The sequence below is a fragment of the Brassica napus genome, chromosome A3 (assembly GCF_020379485.1).
Source record: "Brassica napus cultivar Da-Ae chromosome A3, Da-Ae, whole genome shotgun sequence".
Taxonomy (NCBI): domain Eukaryota; kingdom Viridiplantae; phylum Streptophyta; class Magnoliopsida; order Brassicales; family Brassicaceae; genus Brassica; species Brassica napus.
In genome coordinates, this window is record NC_063436.1 from 1,592,801 (window position 1) to 1,608,667 (window position 15,867).

Here is a 15,867-nt window from a genome sequence, read left to right on the forward strand (position 1 = left end):
TGTCCTTCGATCTCTGGTCCAATTTGACTCAAAATGTTATGATGTTAAATAAAAACGATCTATCTGTTCCAATTTGCTAATTTGCTTGTTTAACAGATGGCACTATTTTTGCTGGAATAAACTGAAATTTTATGGTTCGGGGATCCATTTCAAAAATTTGCACAAGGGCCTACAAAATGTTTAATCCGGAACTATTCCGTCTAATGGCTGCAACTATTAAGCTATTCTAGTATTAGAATCGAATTCTACTAATGTTTACTCCTCTTTCCACTTGTTAACATATCTCAAGAAGGCACTAGCTGGATTTTCATGGAGTAGAGCTCTTACACGGGTAGATCTCCTTACCACTGTTTCTTCCATTTCTATCTTCTCAGCAATGTCCTTCGTCCTCTTTTGTAGTGTAGAGCTGCAAATTACAGGTCACCACACCAACCAGGTTTTAAAGCCATCACACAAATACAATGAGACTGCATCAAAGTGAGCACTGAACAAGTTATCATATTAATAATGCAAAATAGAAGCGGGAAGCTTCTCTAAACTGACCATATTCTGTCATAGAATTTCTCAAGCTGCATATGTAATGACAGTTCCCTCTCTCCTTTACGGTTTAGTGATCCCATCAATGCATCGAGCTGGATCTCAAGAAACAAAACAAACGCAAATTTGAACAAGACCTATGCAATTAAATTAATGATCAAACGAAGAAATGAACCCATGTGGCTTGATGATGATACCTCTTCCTTGGAGGTATAGTAGCCCCATTCTTTGCAATCAGAATCCTCAACAAATATCCTCCCATTGCTTCGGAACCACCAGTACCTGTTGTAGTTCCGATCTTTACCCAATGGGTTTGTACGTATGACTATTTTCTCCATCTCTCCTTCATAATATTGCCTCTGCATGTAAACACAAAAAATTTCAGACTTGATTTGTCAAAGCACACATCAAAAATAATTACAATGGGAAGGACTCAACCCTCTGTTCAGGTCCCCTCCTCTTCTCATCTTCACTTGAAGATTTTCCACCCTGCTTCTTCCCCGAAATTTCTTTCACCTCTTCTTCATCCTCCTTTGATGTGATTTTTGTATCCGTCTTCTGCCGTTTGTGCTTTCTCAGACAGACATTCCCCATAAGCCTATCACAGCCATAAGAAAAATGATGAGCTCCCAAGTGGTTTGATAAAAACAAGAGTTCTGCATATGCGTAAAAATAGGATAAGCCAAACCTTTTCTCTGATATTTCATTTCTTTTCGAAGAAACAGACCCATTTTCCATCTTGATTTCCCACGCAAAGCTCTCTTTCTTTCTGCTGTCTTCGCTGCTTTCCGTTATTTGTGGGCTATTTTTCTTGTTCTCTAACCTGCTGTTATCTAAAACTCCATCAGATTCCTCGCCAGTTTTGGAGCGTTCTTTCTCCTCTCTTTTCATTCGGGCTTCCGCCAATGCTTCTTCCCTTCTAGCAGCTCCAAGGGTATGCCGTTGTTCAACAAGCTTGTCTATTTCCCCCTTGAACGCAATTGTTTCAGCTACATGGTTCACTAATTCCCTTAGGATTTTCAATTTTACACTGGGGTCCAATAGACCATAATGTCCCCGTTTGATTGTTCCGGTGTCAACGCACAAATCAGGAGTGTCAACTGATTCCAAGAAGTCACATAGATACTCTGTCCATGTGATCAATGTTATCTGAAATCATTTGAAATGAAGCAACAAGCAGGCATCAATCACAAAAAGAAACTTCAAACAATCACAAGGCTGGCCACTTGTTAAAGCAAGGATTAGATGAAGATCTGACCTTTGACTTGCGACTCCTTCTCTTTAAAGCTTTGAACTTATCACCGTCTTCATTGATGAGGAATCGGAAAAGACAGGCATGCACTTCCATAATCAGAACCGAAATACTCTCCTTGTGGCAAAGAGCATTTTCAAAGTCCTCGAGAGAAAATCGCCATAGATGCAGCTGCCGACCAAACGAGGAACAAAAGTCCCAGACCATAAGAAGATCCCCAGCACAATCCATAGAAACATTAAAATCCCGTGAAAGCCGAGGACGCTGAGTGATGTCAGCATCATCATGATCAGGTGGCAACAGTAAATCTTCAATTGGATAATTGATAGACTCTTTCTCAGACTCATTAACATCTGGAAAGAAAATAACCAACAACGACAAACCAGTATTAGAATGTATACAGGAAAGTTACATGATGAATTGCAGAGCATCAATGCAAAGCTACCTCTATGTGTCTCCTCTGCAACATGACTATCGTTTTCTGCTCTCTTTCTTTTTCCGTTTTCCCTTCCGGTTTTATCGTCCTATAGTTGAACGATGAAACGAAACCATATTAGTATATAGACTAATTATTAGTCAACGCTACAAAATTACTATATGGTGTTATACTTCACATCTACCTGCTTCCTTTGCTGAACCAGTTCTCCATTCTGAAAGACATACTTGTCCTGAAGTTCCTTGGGAATCTTTCTAGAGATTCCATGTGCTTTAGCCAGATATTCATTAACTACCCAAGGTATACTGCGGCATGTGGACTCCCGAATGAAAGACTTGAGAAAATTTCTACTAAATGGAAATTTCTTCCATGAAAGATCCTCCCCAGACAGCACTGCGCTCTCATTTATTTCCTCATCTTTGTCAAGGAAGCCGACCTTATACTGAGGTTCACCATCCTCATCTGTTACCATCTCCAAGATTCTGCACGGATGCAATTCGCCATCCCTGTTCGCATACAACTCCGCACCAGTAAAGAAACAACTTTGCAGCTTGGTCGCTATTGTGTCAGCAAGATCTTTCAATGAGAGTGTACCTATACGAAAATATCAGAAATAGTGCCAAAACAAGACAAGAACTTACTGAACTGGATGATACGTAAATACTCTCAGACAATTATATCAGAAGATGAACCATAATCTAGGAAAGGGTCAAGAACTTACTGAACTGGATGATACGTAAAGCAGGTGCCACTAGCTCTCCCGGCAGAGTTTGAACCTTCTTGCTTGTCAATTTTTCTGACTCTAAGGCCTCCTCGTAGGTCAAGCTAGTTTTACCGGTAGATTTACATGTCCAAACTCGCTGGCGATACAGATTAATCCTCTTCAAGTACAATCTATTTTATGTTAAGCAAACAAATGGTTCTGACGCACCATGTGCACTGGTAAACATGAACAAACATGAATGAAGGATGTTCCAGAATGAAACAGCATTGCAACTTGCAAGGGAATGAAAAATATTAAAAACATAAGTTTTAAAAATTCGTATCCTTTTTTTTTTCTAAATCAGAAACCTAAACAGCTATAGAAGAAGGATACTGATAATCTCGGAAAATCTCCTTTGTGAGACGAACTTGAAAAACAAGTTCTCGTGGCTCCAAGCCGTTTGGGGGATCCAGTAGTTTATGCGGCTTCTTTTTTTGTAGAGGCATCCTCCTGCAGTGTACAAAAAACAATCCACAACCATCAGGGAAACGTAGTCACACATGGACGCAACAGGTCATCCAAGCAAAAGCAAGAGAGGTCAGTCACATATGCTAAAACTTTTAGAGCGTTTGCGTCACATTACCAAAAAAAAAATGCAATCCCTGGAGAAGAGAGACTAATCTCCAGAGCTGACTCTAATTACAAGGTCTGATTTGAGAGAGACCACAGAGAAAAAGAAATCCCCAAGGAGAAAAGACAGTTCAGACTTCAGAGATAACCAATGCAGAAATCGAAACGGCAATAAACCATAGAACCATCGCAATCCCAATCGAATTGAGAAACGATCTGAACCCATTCACCGAGTGGTACCAGCTCGAATTAAACCCATTATACAAGATCAAGAAAGAAAGCACTATCATGCGTCCGTTTCGGAGAATCATCCAGAAAACTACCGAGAACTCGAATCGAATGATAGAAAAAAAGAAAAGCAAATCAAATGCAGCAAGGAAGAACACAATCACAATCATATCACACACAGACAAAGAGTCCTAAAAAGAATTCGAAACCCAATTTAAAGCAAACAATGAAGAAAGCAAAATCGCAAACAAGAGGATCGATTTTCCCGCCAGAATTAACATCGAGAAAGAGGGAGGAGTTGAATCTTACAGAGAATGTATGGAGCTCGGAAGACGCGTCGTCGACGGAGAGAGAGAGAGAGAGGGAGGTGTCTCGCGAAGAACGAAAACAGTTGCTCAGATCTCTCTCTAGTCTCTCTCTCGCTCGCTCGCTCTCAGCTGTTTGGGTTGGGTCAGTCGTCGTTCCTTATGGGAATAAATGACGAAGACTTCTTAATAACTCTCCGCTTTATATATGTGTTTGTACAGGTGGTTTGCTGTTTTGGAGCCATACGTTATTTCTTTTCCAATTAAGCCCATTAAATGGATGTACTGGGCCTCAGATCTTTCTTATTTGGACCGCTTCACTAGCTATCACTTTCGATCCTATACAAGCCTGCAAGTATATGTTTATGTCAAAACAGCTTCCGCAGTTTGTATATTCCAAGGCCATTGCCAGATAATCAAAGCAGACCAGAACCATTTGATCAAAAATTAAGTTTATGAGGAAGATCTAAGATCCAATCCTTCTGAAATGTGCCTCAGTCCCTCAGTGGTAGATTAAAAATCTCCAAGCATTCGTAGAAAACTATGAGTTATTCAGCAGCGAAATTACATGATTTATAAAAGCTTATGTAATACCTGGATACGCACTTGAAACATTTGTCGCGGAATAAGCTCTTTGAGTTTTCGAGTCAAAGCTCTCCCAACTGGATATGCCTGGAAGCATGGTTCAAAATGATTCCACAGTACTGTGAGGACAAGACTCGTATATAACTCAATGCTAAATACTGGGTGATGTACTAATCTCAATAATAAGAGCTTCAAGCAAATAGTTTATCACAAAGCTATACACTTAACGACTAGGCTCACAAAATTCATAATGAAAGGCTTTAATAAATCACCTTGTCTCTGTGTACAATGGTTGACAAAGGTTCCACCAATTCAGTATTAATGAGAATATCTAGTTTTATCAGATCGCTTTCCCTGTACCTGCACACGTAATATAAGAAATGAAGATGACAAGCTTTTCTAAGATAATCACCTAAAACCAAAGACATGCCTCACTCACTAAGGGATGACTCTGAGCAATAAAATTGGTGGAACTAACCCAATAACTGAGTATTCCATGCTAGCATATCCATTGGTCCTGGACTTTAATTGATCAAAGAAATCTCCCACCATCTGCAACATAGCCAATATCGAGAAGATCGGTTTACATAAACCAGAGAGACACATATAAACTTTGACTGGCACTATCTGAACTGTGCACAGGTAAAATCTCACCTCTGCAAGGGGTAACTCATAGAGGAGAGAAGCTCTGTTCTCAGCTATATATTTCATTTCCTTGAACTCCCCTCTCCTATCTTGAGCGAGTTCCATAAGCGCACCAATATAGTCTTTCGGCGTAAGCAACTCAATCTGTATAATAACAACATTTTGCAGTAAGGATATGTAATTCTAAGAAACGTATCATGTGACAATACCATTTATGCAGCAGAAAACGTAACCTTAACATATGGTTCTTCAACTGATTTCCTCTGCCCGGGTTGTGGAAGGAGAGATGGGTTTGAGCACATAGTCTGCAGACACATTAATTTAAATGGTAGTAAGTCTCTAAACATCAACAAAGACATACACAAGGATGAAATTTCCAGGGAAGGACAATATTAAATAGCGTAGGGTCAAGAGGAAACTACAATATCACCGTTTACCTGAAGCAACTTATCCGCCAATGTAGACTTCCCATGATCATGTCCATGTTATGAGCTATGATACTAAAGTTCCTGATGTTCGAAATCGGAACCTGCAGTTTCCAAAACAATTGCGATGAATCCAAATTTATCCAAAATAAACGGAACCTGACCTTCAGAAGACGGTCCTGGCCAGAACGGGCGGCCAGTTTTGAGCCAGAGTCAGAGAGGACGCTCTGAGGCTGAGTTCCGGCTGTGGCTTGGCAAAATATCTGTAACCTCCGGTTAGGGTGACGGCGGAAACTAGAGACTGAGATGGAGGAGAGACGACGTAGAGATGAGGAAGAAGTTCGACATAAGAAGAACGTTGAAGGAGATAAGTCCATAGCAGAAGCCATGGCCGTGGCACTGTGTGTACTGTAAACTCTGTTTACGGTTTGAGGAAGAAAAAAAATTGTTCTTAAAAGAATGCTGAGCCACATGCTATCCGGGTCAGCTCACCAGAATCTGACCCGACCCGTCACAAATGGATGTTATATTGCATAAGATGGTTTCAATTCACACTGTTGATCAATATTAAGACTTGGACGAAAGAGATAGTTCAATAAATCATAATCATACATTGCAATTAGAATATGCAAGTCTTAACTTTTATTTCAACAAGTAAAAGAAGCAAAAGAACCAAAAATTTGAGTAACAGTGAGTGAGTATGTCCGTTCAGCATGATCTCGCAGCTCTCACACTCACAAATGATGGGAATCGCAATGCATTAGCTGCACTGCCTAAAGCATTGTTTTTTTTTTTCGTTATTGTCAACAAAAGAAGAAAAGAGAAGTACTAAGCATCTCCTTAAGCTGCTGCCTCCTTGGAGATCTTCTCTGCCTTGGCAACCACCTCGTCGATTCCACCAACCATGTAAAACGACTGCTCTGGAAGATCATCGTACTTGCCATCCAGCAAGCCCTGCAACATTTTACAATTCAAATAAGCACATAGCAAAGCAAACAATCATGGAGCAGGGAAGAAAGTCATTAAGGTATATATACCTGGAAACTGTTGATGTTTTCCTTAAGGTCAACGTATTTTCCGGGGGCACCCGTGAAGATCTCAGCAACATGGAATGGCTGACTCAAGAACCTCTGGATCTTACGGGCACGGGCAACGGTAAGCTTGTCATCTTCACTTAGCTCATCCATTCCCAGAATGGCGATAATATCTTGCAGATTCTTGTAGTTCTGTAGCACTTTCTGCACACCACGAGCCGTGTTGTAGTGCTCCTCACCCAAAATGTGAGGCGACAGCATACGGGATGTTGAATCCAGAGGATCCACAGCAGGATAGATACCAAGCTCAGAAATCTTCAGATACGAAAGACAAAAGTCTAAAGATGTCAGCTTTATGAGCTTTCCACACAAAAAAAAAATCTGAAAATATCATCATCAGGAGACAAATTCAAACCTGTCTAGAGAGCACAGTTGTGGCATCCAAGTGAGCGAAGGTTGTGGCTGGAGCAGGATCTGTCAAATCATCAGCAGGAACATAGATGGCTTGGACTGAGGTGATGGAACCTTTCTTGGTGGTTGTGATTCGCTCTTGAAGAGCACCAAGATCAGAAGCCAGAGTTGGCTGGTAACCGACAGCTGATGGGATACGTCCGAGCAAAGCAGACACTTCCGAGTTGGCCTACACAAGAAAGTTAAGCGGAATTAAGTTTACAGTCTCCACTTATGTACGACATGCATGTGGTGAGAGACAAAGCAAACAAAAAGGCTCACCTGAGTGAAACGGAAAATGTTGTCAATGAAGAGCAACACATCTTGGCCTTCGGCATCACGGAAATACTCAGCAACAGTCAAACCAGTAAGTCCAACACGGGCACGGGCACCCGGGGGCTCGTTCATTTGTCCGTACACAAGAGCACATTTGCTCTCAGACTGTTAGATAGGAAAAGAAAGCAAATTCAGTAACAAAGATGAATCAAATGCCATTTGCGGGGGAAAAGAAAGGGGCTAATTAAAATTATTTGAAAACCTGCTTCTCGCCTAGCTTAATGACACCACTCTCAATCATTTCTCTGTACAAGTCATTGCCTTCACGGGTTCGTTCTCCCACACCAGCAAACACGGAGAAACCACCTGTTCATTGAAAGAAACGAATCAATAAAACAAACTGGAGTACCTCCGAGAAATAACTTTAAAACCCATGACAACACATACCATGAGCTTTGGCGACATTGTTAATCAGTTCCATAATGAGCACAGTTTTCCCGACACCAGCACCACCAAAGAGCCCAATCTTTCCTCCTCTTTGGTAAGGAGCAAGTAGATCAACAACCTGGAATAGAAAAACAACAAATATTAGCTACAACACGTATAACCTATGGGAACAACACAGAGCTAGAACCCAGAATATACCTTAATACCAGTAGCAAGGATCTCTTGCCCAGTGGCTAGATCAACCAAAGCTGGAGCATCTCTGTGAATAGGTAGGTAGTGCTCGGTCTCTAAACAACAGAAAAAAAATCACATTGTCATGACAATTTGCAAAAGGTGAGAGACATTGTTTAAAGTTTGCTAAGACTACTTACTAATCTCGCCTCTCTCATCAATAGGTTCTCCAAGAACATTCATAATACGTCCAAGGGTAGCTCTTCCAACAGGGACCTTCAAAATGAGAACCAAGAAACGATTAGTCCTCCACATTCACCAAAGTAACAAACTTTTGAAAGAAAAAAAGTGAATCTCGACAAAGTCAACGTTAATGGTAACGATTCACGACATCAACAAAATCACAGATCTAGACCTAGAATTGACTCTCTAATTCCAGATCTATCCAAATCAAATACTTACAGTAATCGGAGCGCCAGTGTTGAGCACGCGCCTCCCACGAACAAGACCCTCAGTACCATCCATAGCAATAGTCCTCACAACATTCTGACCCAAATGATGAGACACCTCAAGCACCAGCCTCGTCGGGTGATCCTGCACCTCGAGAGACGTCATGATCGGAGGCAATCCCTCCTGATCTTCGAATCTCACATCGACAATAGCGCCAATAACCTGGCAAACCTTCCCGATCGCGCCTTTTCCACCGTAATCGTAAGTCTTCTTCGCCTCATCCTTAGCCGGAGCAGCAGACGACGGGGGAGCTGGCGAAGAGGTTGAATACTCGGCGACGCGTCCGAGGAGGTTACCGAAAGGAGCAGCGCAGCGGGCGGGGGAAGGGGAAGGGAGCCTAGGGTTTCGGCTGGCGAATTTGGCGGCGGATCTGCCGGAAGATGAACGGAGAAGTGATGATAAGACTCTCCGAGACGCCATGAGTTTGTTGTCGTATGTGTTGAGTGAGAGAGTAGATTGCTAGGGTAAATATAAGAACCTGGATCTGAACTTCACTCGCTTGTATCTGATGGGCTTTTATAATGGGCTTTCATGGGCCTGTCTCTAAATTGAAAATCTTTTCTTCTTTTTTTTTATCAAAAAATTGACCATGGAAAGTTGGAAACTTTAGGACCAACAGGGCAATGACTAATTAAGGGTCTGACTGGTTCAAACGCAGCGGTTGCGGTTGCGGCTGCGGGCGTTTGCGGATGCGGGTGGTTGCGGTTTCTAGCGGTTTTAAGAGATTTGTACGACTGGTTCTGCGGTTAGAAATTGGTGCGTTTGCGGGATACTTATGACTGGTTAACTACCAAATACAGCAGCGGTTAAATAATAAATTAACAATATTTACATTTTATATAATTATAAAAATATCAAAAATCATAATATTATAATAAATATGTAAATTATATTTTCAAAGTTATAGTTTTAAATTTTTTAAATTATAGAAAATATTTTTATTTTAAAATTTTATAATATTAATTAAAATATAATAGATATATTTTAGTATTTTTATAATTCCATTTTAAAAATTTTATTTTTATTTTTATTTTTGTATTTATATGGTTTTTTAAAAAAAAAGAAAAAAAAATTATCCTCCCGCAACCGCCCGCAACCGCAAACGCTAGCTAGAACCAGCTTTTGATTTTAAGAGGTTTGGAGCGGTTTGAAGCGATTTGTAGCGGTTTGTATGATTGTTTCGAAACGCTGTCAACCGCTACCAATCGCAAAAGCTGCGTTTGCGGGTGATAGCGGGAAAACCAATCAAGCTCTAAGAAAGTGACCTTTGGGGATTCTAAATTAACAAAATTATATTCTTAGAGGTCAAAGTCTGATTTTATAAAGGATCATGCCAAGCACAAATAATTTACAAAATGTTCATATATACTCTCCCTTCTGAATTTAAATTTTAATATTCGTATTTAAAAGTTTGATGTTGTAAAGTTTAATCAATATAAAATTAAATATAAATCAAAACATAGACATGAATGGTATAATTTTATTGAAAAACAAAAATATTAAACTAATAATTAAAAAATAAAATTAGAAAGTAATAGAAAAAAATACATTTAATTTTGAAATAGCAAAAACATCAATCCTTTAATATATTTGCATTTTGTTTTCCTGCTGTCCGAAATGTCGAAATTTATTACCATGTTTTGATTATTTCGTTCGAACGAATGGCCTGATATGGGAAAAAACCAGGAAAACACACGTGTCACCATAGAAATCGATACACGCGTCACTGAAGAAGTGGTCTACGTTGGTTATAGAGAAGAGCGCAACGAACATTTCATTTTACAACCCTAGCCGCACTTTTTTCTCTCTCGATCTCACAGTGATGGCGAGTCGACGGATCTTATCATCGCTCCTCCGCTCATCTCAGGGCAGATCCACTTCCAAATCTTCCTTGCTCGGTAGCCGCAACCCTAGGCTACCATCACCAGGACCCGCACGTCGCCTCGCTCCCCTCCTCGGCCGTGTCGCCGAGTATTCGACCTCCTCACCAGCTGCGCCTCCGTCGTCGTCTTCTCCAGCTAAGGATGAGGCGGCGAAGAAGACGTACGATTACGGCGGAAAAGGCGCTATCGGGAAGGTTTGCCAGGTCATCGGTGCTATTGTCGATGTGAGATTCGAGGATCAGGAAGGTCTGCCTCCGATCATGACGTCACTCGAGGTGCAGGATCACCCGACGAGGCTGGTGCTTGAGGTGTCTCATCATTTGGGTCAGAATGTGGTCAGGACTATTGCTATGGATGGTACCGAGGGGCTTGTTCGTGGGAGGCGCGTGCTCAACACTGGCGCTCCGATCACTGTAAGGAGCTTGTGATCTTGGTTTTAGATCTGTGGCTAATTTAATCTTATTGGTTTAGATCTGTGAATCCGTTTGGTTTATGATCTGATGTGTATGACCATTGACTTTCCGAAAGTCTCGTTCTTTCTGATAGATTCATGTTTTTGATGTTATCTGTTTATGTAGGTTCCTGTTGGAAGAGCTACTCTTGGACGTATCATGAACGTTCTTGGAGAACCCATTGACGAGAGAGGCGAAATTAGTAAGAAGTCCAAGCCATACTTAATCTATCTTTCACTTTCTGTTTATATCTGTAATGATTGATAATTTGTTCTTCCACAGAGACCGAGCATTACTTACCCATTCATAGAGATGCTCCAGCTCTGGTTGATTTAGCTACCGGTCAAGAGATTCTGGCTACTGGAATTAAGGTAGATTATGAGTTATAGATCAGCGTTGTTCTCACAGGTCATAGTGTTCTGTGATAACATTTGTTGCTTTCGTTCCAGGTTGTTGATCTGCTTGCTCCTTACCAAAGAGGAGGAAAGATTGGGCTCTTTGGCGGTGCTGGTGTCGGGAAAACTGTGCTTATTATGGAGCTGATTAACAATGTCGCCAAAGCTCATGGTATGTATTATCAAGGATTTTCGAAGTAGTTTCCTCAGTGGTGCTTAAGTTTTAGTTTATTAATAGGTACTTCTTGTGATGGACAGGTGGTTTCTCCGTGTTTGCTGGTGTGGGAGAACGAACCCGTGAAGGTAATGACTTGTACAGAGAAATGATTGAGAGTGGTGTCATCAAGCTAGGCGAGAAGCAGGTTTTCTTCAAATAATTTGTAGCTTTCACTTTTTACCGGCAAATGGCATTTGATTGTTATGCTGAGTTCTCTTTCTTTTCCTATATAACAGTCTGAGAGCAAATGTGCGCTTGTGTATGGACAAATGAACGAGCCCCCGGGTGCCCGTGCTCGTGTTGGACTTACCGGTTTGACTGTTGCAGAGTATTTCCGTGATGCCGAAGGTCAAGATGTGTTGCTCTTCATTGATAACATTTTCCGTTTCACTCAGGTGAGCCTTGTTGTGTGCTTTATCTCTGAACACCTGTATGCTATATATTATGATTAAGAGACTGTAAATGAAATGTGGTGCACTCTCATGCGTAGGCCAACTCTGAAGTGTCTGCTTTGCTCGGACGTATCCCATCTGCCGTGGGTTACCAGCCAACTCTGGCTTCTGATCTTGGTGCTCTTCAAGAGAGAATCACAACCACCAAGAAAGGTTCCATCACCTCAGTCCAAGCCATCTATGTCCCTGCCGACGATCTGACAGATCCTGCTCCAGCCACAACTTTCGCTCACTTGGATGCCACAACTGTGCTCTCGAGACAGGTTTGAATTTGTCTCCTGATGATTATATTTTCAGATTTTTTTATGGAAGGCTCATGATGCTGACATCTCTAAACTTTTGTTTTTCGTATGTGAAGATTTCTGAGCTTGGTATCTATCCTGCTGTGGATCCTCTGGATTCAACATCTCGTATGCTCTCGCCTCACATTCTGGGAGAGGAGCACTACAACACAGCTCGTGGTGTGCAGAAAGTGCTACAGAACTACAAGAATCTGCAAGATATTATTGCCATCCTGGGAATGGATGAGCTAAGTGAAGATGACAAGCTGACCGTTGCTCGTGCCCGTAAGATCCAGAGGTTCTTGAGTCAGCCATTCCATGTGGCTGAGATCTTCACGGGTGCCCCCGGAAAATACGTCGACCTTAAAGAAAACATCAACAGTTTCCAGGTATATATGCCGCCCCTTATGACTTTCTTTCCTTCCCTGCTCCATGGTTGTTTTGCTTATATGAATTGTTGATTGTTGCAGGGTTTGCTTGATGGTAAGTACGATGATCTTCCCGAACAATCATTTTACATGGTTGGTGGCATTGACGAGGTGGTTGCTAAGGCAGAAAAGATCTCCAAGGAGGCAGCAGCTTAAAGAGCTTGATTCACTTCTTCTGGATGCTTAATACTTCACATCATCTTTTTTTGTTGACAATAACGAAAAGAAAAACAAAGGCAATGTTTTAGGCCGAGCTGCGAATGCATTGTGATTTCCATCATTGTGAGTGAGATGGTACGAAGAAAAATCAGATTCATTCGTTGTAGTTTTTGATTTGGAATAAAGGAGACAAATGTTTTCAATCTCTCCCCACTTGTAATGACAATTTCGTATTGGAAGGATGGAGATCCGATGAGAATGCTTCTGTTTTGTTTGTTTATAAATGCAAACCGGACACTAAAACCGAAGTCAATAAGAAAAGAAGACATTCAACTTTGTGTGTCTGCGTTTGTAACTATGTTACTATGTTTGATTGGGAAATGCTGAAGCAGTGCAGAGTCAAAAGATTTCATGATATGACGGAAGGTACTATTGAAGAAATCACAACGTATATAAGCAAATACGAAGATTCAAAAACTAAATGTTGGTCTTGGAGTTAAGGTTAATAAGTTATATATAATATAAGAGAAAAAGACTAGGATAGCACCAAACCAAGTTTATGTTCCCAAAGTAGCACTCAAGGTTCAAAGTCACAAAAATAGGTTTCATTAAAGAGGTAAATATACACTTATACCCCTTGGGTTAATTAATCCAAACCTTAGGGTTTAGAGTTAAGGGGTGGGGTTTTGGAATTAGGGTTTAAAATTTTATAAAAAAAAAATATTAAAATAAAAAATAAAAATTTTAAAAACAGTTTTAAAAAGTATTTTTAAATTATAAAAAGAAAATTTGAAAAAAAAAAAAATTTCGAAAAAAAAAATTGTAAAAATTTCGAATCTGAAAACATATAATCTGAAACTATATGAAAAAAAAAATCTTTTTTTAATTTTTTTAATTTTTATTTTATTTATTTTTATTTAGTTTTTGTTTGTTTATTTAATTTTAAACCAAGGGTATTAGGGATATTTTACCCTTTAATAAATATCATTTTTGTGACTTTCTCCTTTTAGTGCTATTTTTGAGACATAAACTTCAAAAGTTGATATTATTGACAATTGCCCATAATATAATCTTCATCGGTATCTTTTCATATAATGAAATTACAAGAATTTGCCTACCAATGAGACATTGATGCTAAGAACTACCAACACTATACAATCTTTTTTTACTACTAAGAAACAAATGATTGAGAACTTCTCTCTACCACATCACAACACAGACAAACATCTCTTCCTGTTTCACCCCTGTGGAGCAAAACTCCAATTCAAAAACGGTTTCTGCTCAAACGGATCCTGTAAGGTTGTGAAACAATCGGTAGGCTGATACATGAACTGAGGTACATAACCATCACTCTGCAACATATCCATGGAGCCACCACCAAACATAGAAGAATCAAAAGCCTCCAAAGCATCCTCAAGCTCTCTCCATTTAGGCTCGCTCTGTACCTCCCTCGCATCCGGTGATACCACATGACCGTGACCCCCCGAGCTGCTCGAATCCTCCTCTTGCAATGTCGACACCGATGTATCAAAAGGCGATGATGACTGATCTGCCATGATCCTCGGTTTCTCATCAGCAGGGTAGTACTTCTCCATGGTTCCCTTCTTGTTGTAGATTCGACATAAAACCCAATCATCAAGCTGTTAACAAACACACACAACAAAGAAAGTCAACAATCTGAAAAAATCAAAACATTCACAAAGAAAGTAAAAACAGAAAAAAAAAAAAAAAAAAAAAAGACGGAACACTTTTTTTTTTAAATAATATATTTTTTTTTGAGCAAAATATTTTTTTTAATTAAATATACTTTTTGAGCAAAAAAAGACAGAACATACTCGTAGGTTGTTCTTTTTGTTAAGAGAAGCCGATCTATCAACATTAGCAAGGCGATACTCATGCATGATCCAATTCGTTTTAATCCCTTTAGGAGCTTTCCCAGCGTAAAAGACTAGCGCTTTCTTTATACCCAGCGTCTTCGGTTTACCGATCGGTTTATCAGCTCCGGTGGCTTTCCAATAACCGGTTCCTGCCGCCCGGTTAGGACGCGAACCGTTTGGGTATTTCCGGTCTCGTGGCGAGAAAAAGTACCACTCTTTCTCTCCGTACAGAGACATCTCTGTAATAAAGAACAAACAACTCTCTCGATTTAACAACGATTCTCGAGAAATTTTACAAAATGATCAGAAACCCATGAATTTACCTGGAAGCTCCCAGGGATTGAACTTGTAGAGATCGATTTCGGCGATGACCGGAGCTGAGAGCTGCTCCGACGCGCATTTACGGATCAGGTAGAATCTCACAAGCTCTTCGTCCGTGGGGTGGAATCGGAATCCTGCTGGTAAGTTCAGCTCTGCTTTCATTCTCCAAAAGTTTCTTTCTTTCTTTTCTTTTTCTCTCGTTGCGATCTTCGAGTATCTGGGTTCGTAATCGTCTGGTGAAGGTTGGAATCGAGGAGATGAGAGGGAGGCGACGAAGGTTTTATAAGAGGACGAGAATCGCCGAAAATTTAATTAATTTTAATTAAGAAAACAGATGATGGCATGTGGAGGTTGTACGCACGTGCGGTAAACGATACTGTTTTCTTCTCCACGCTGACCGTTGACGTACGTGGCCTAGTCTCAGTGGATGGTTAACTTAATGAAAGAAGTGATGATGTCATTGCTTCCGTCACCTGTACCCTTTGTAGATTGTTGACCGGCTTAAGTGTCAAACACCTTAATCCTCTGCTAGTATAGCTTATCCATTTTGTTCCTTTACTTACACCGGTTTTAAATAGGGGTGGTTACCATAATTTTTAATATTTATGATTTACCAGTTTTTTGCATATCCGAAAAATTAAAAAATATTTGCAAATATTTATAGATATTTACATATATCTAATCTACTTTGTTTAATACAATCAAAATCTAGAAAAAATATACGAGATTGTTTTCAAAAAATATCTTATACATAATATAGAATAAAAA

At 40.2% G+C, this 15,867-nt stretch overlaps 4 protein-coding genes across 9 annotated transcripts; 1 reads left to right on the plus strand and 3 right to left on the minus strand.

The window, feature by feature from the left end:
• Positions 1-117: 117 nt before the first annotated feature.
• On the minus strand, positions 118-6,166 carry LOC106430707 (DDT domain-containing protein DDB_G0282237-like). Of its 6 annotated transcripts, none has more exons than XM_048769151.1 (18): positions 5,911-6,160; positions 5,759-5,850; positions 5,555-5,626; positions 5,331-5,465; positions 5,155-5,228; positions 4,949-5,036; positions 4,686-4,763; positions 4,096-4,440; positions 3,322-3,438; positions 2,947-3,119; positions 2,410-2,819; positions 2,235-2,313; positions 1,796-2,142; positions 1,226-1,686; positions 976-1,135; positions 735-896; positions 544-638; positions 118-406 (listed from the first exon to the last, which is right to left on the minus strand). In XM_048769151.1, exons 9-18 carry the CDS (start codon positions 3,432-3,434, stop codon positions 256-258), a joined length of 2,151 nt encoding a protein of 716 aa, XP_048625108.1. In that variant the 5' UTR covers positions 3,435-3,438; positions 4,096-4,440; positions 4,686-4,763; positions 4,949-5,036; positions 5,155-5,228; positions 5,331-5,465; positions 5,555-5,626; positions 5,759-5,850; positions 5,911-6,160; the 3' UTR covers positions 118-255. The 6 variants fall into 6 exon arrangements, with proteins under 6 accessions (XP_048625108.1, XP_048625110.1, XP_048625111.1 ...); XM_048769153.1 differs by having other exon boundaries at positions 5,531-5,626; XM_048769154.1 differs by having other exon boundaries at positions 544-632; positions 5,759-6,166.
• A 154-nt stretch (positions 6,167-6,320) lies between these two features.
• LOC106430698 (ATP synthase subunit beta-2, mitochondrial) lies at positions 6,321-9,086 on the minus strand. Its single transcript, XM_048769162.1, has 9 exons — positions 8,587-9,086; positions 8,325-8,400; positions 8,152-8,240; positions 7,954-8,071; positions 7,769-7,872; positions 7,513-7,671; positions 7,196-7,420; positions 6,784-7,095; positions 6,321-6,700 (listed from the first exon to the last, which is right to left on the minus strand). The coding sequence occupies exons 1-9, from the start codon at positions 9,052-9,054 to the stop codon at positions 6,587-6,589; spliced, it is 1,665 nt and encodes a 554-aa protein (XP_048625119.1). The 5' UTR covers positions 9,055-9,086; the 3' UTR covers positions 6,321-6,586.
• A 1,317-nt stretch (positions 9,087-10,403) lies between these two features.
• On the plus strand, positions 10,404-13,160 carry LOC111210504 (ATP synthase subunit beta-3, mitochondrial). Its single transcript, XM_022710930.2, has 9 exons — positions 10,404-10,930; positions 11,096-11,171; positions 11,252-11,340; positions 11,419-11,536; positions 11,623-11,726; positions 11,818-11,976; positions 12,072-12,296; positions 12,392-12,703; positions 12,785-13,160. The coding sequence occupies exons 1-9, from the start codon at positions 10,457-10,459 to the stop codon at positions 12,896-12,898; spliced, it is 1,671 nt and encodes a 556-aa protein (XP_022566651.1). The 5' UTR covers positions 10,404-10,456; the 3' UTR covers positions 12,899-13,160.
• An 803-nt stretch (positions 13,161-13,963) lies between these two features.
• On the minus strand, positions 13,964-15,433 carry LOC106430687 (protein ATAF2-like). Its single transcript, XM_013871463.3, has 3 exons — positions 15,102-15,433; positions 14,737-15,017; positions 13,964-14,541 (listed from the first exon to the last, which is right to left on the minus strand). The coding sequence occupies exons 1-3, from the start codon at positions 15,259-15,261 to the stop codon at positions 14,140-14,142; spliced, it is 843 nt and encodes a 280-aa protein (XP_013726917.2). The 5' UTR covers positions 15,262-15,433; the 3' UTR covers positions 13,964-14,139.
• Positions 15,434-15,867: the final 434 nt, after the last annotated feature.

What these genes read in the sequence shown, in the direction of transcription:
- LOC106430698 (XM_048769162.1), bottom strand. Translation starts at nt 9,054, where the DNA reads ATGGCGTCTCGGAGAGTCTTATCATCACTTCTCCGTTCATCTTCCGGC. An exon ending in CAATGTCGCCAAAGCTCATG is followed by an intron (nt 7,873 to 7,953) that starts GTATGTGTTGTC and finishes TTCAATGAACAG; the next exon opens with GTGGTTTCTCCGTGTTTGCT. An exon ending in AAAACATCAACAGTTTCCAG is followed by an intron (nt 6,701 to 6,783) that starts GTATATATACCT and finishes AAAATGTTGCAG; the next exon opens with GGCTTGCTGGATGGCAAGTA.
- LOC111210504 (XM_022710930.2), top strand. Translation starts at nt 10,457, where the DNA reads ATGGCGAGTCGACGGATCTTATCATCGCTCCTCCGCTCATCTCAGGGC. An exon ending in TGACGAGAGAGGCGAAATTA is followed by an intron (nt 11,172 to 11,251) that starts GTAAGAAGTCCA and finishes GTTCTTCCACAG; the next exon opens with AGACCGAGCATTACTTACCC. An exon ending in TCAAGCTAGGCGAGAAGCAG is followed by an intron (nt 11,727 to 11,817) that starts GTTTTCTTCAAA and finishes CCTATATAACAG; the next exon opens with TCTGAGAGCAAATGTGCGCT.
- LOC106430707 (XM_048769151.1), bottom strand. Translation starts at nt 3,434, where the DNA reads ATGCCTCTACAAAAAAAGAAGCCGCATAAACTACTGGATCCCCCAAAC. An exon ending in AATGAAATATCAGAGAAAAG is followed by an intron (nt 1,136 to 1,225) that starts GTTTGGCTTATC and finishes TGGCTGTGATAG; the next exon opens with GCTTATGGGGAATGTCTGTC. An exon ending in ACTATACCTCCAAGGAAGAG is followed by an intron (nt 639 to 734) that starts GTATCATCATCA and finishes TTGTTTCTTGAG; the next exon opens with ATCCAGCTCGATGCATTGAT.
- LOC106430687 (XM_013871463.3), bottom strand. Translation starts at nt 15,261, where the DNA reads ATGAAAGCAGAGCTGAACTTACCAGCAGGATTCCGATTCCACCCCACG. An exon ending in CAATCCCTGGGAGCTTCCAG is followed by an intron (nt 15,018 to 15,101) that starts GTAAATTCATGG and finishes TCTTTATTACAG; the next exon opens with AGATGTCTCTGTACGGAGAG. An exon ending in ACAAAAAGAACAACCTACGA is followed by an intron (nt 14,542 to 14,736) that starts GTATGTTCTGTC and finishes GTTTGTTAACAG; the next exon opens with CTTGATGATTGGGTTTTATG.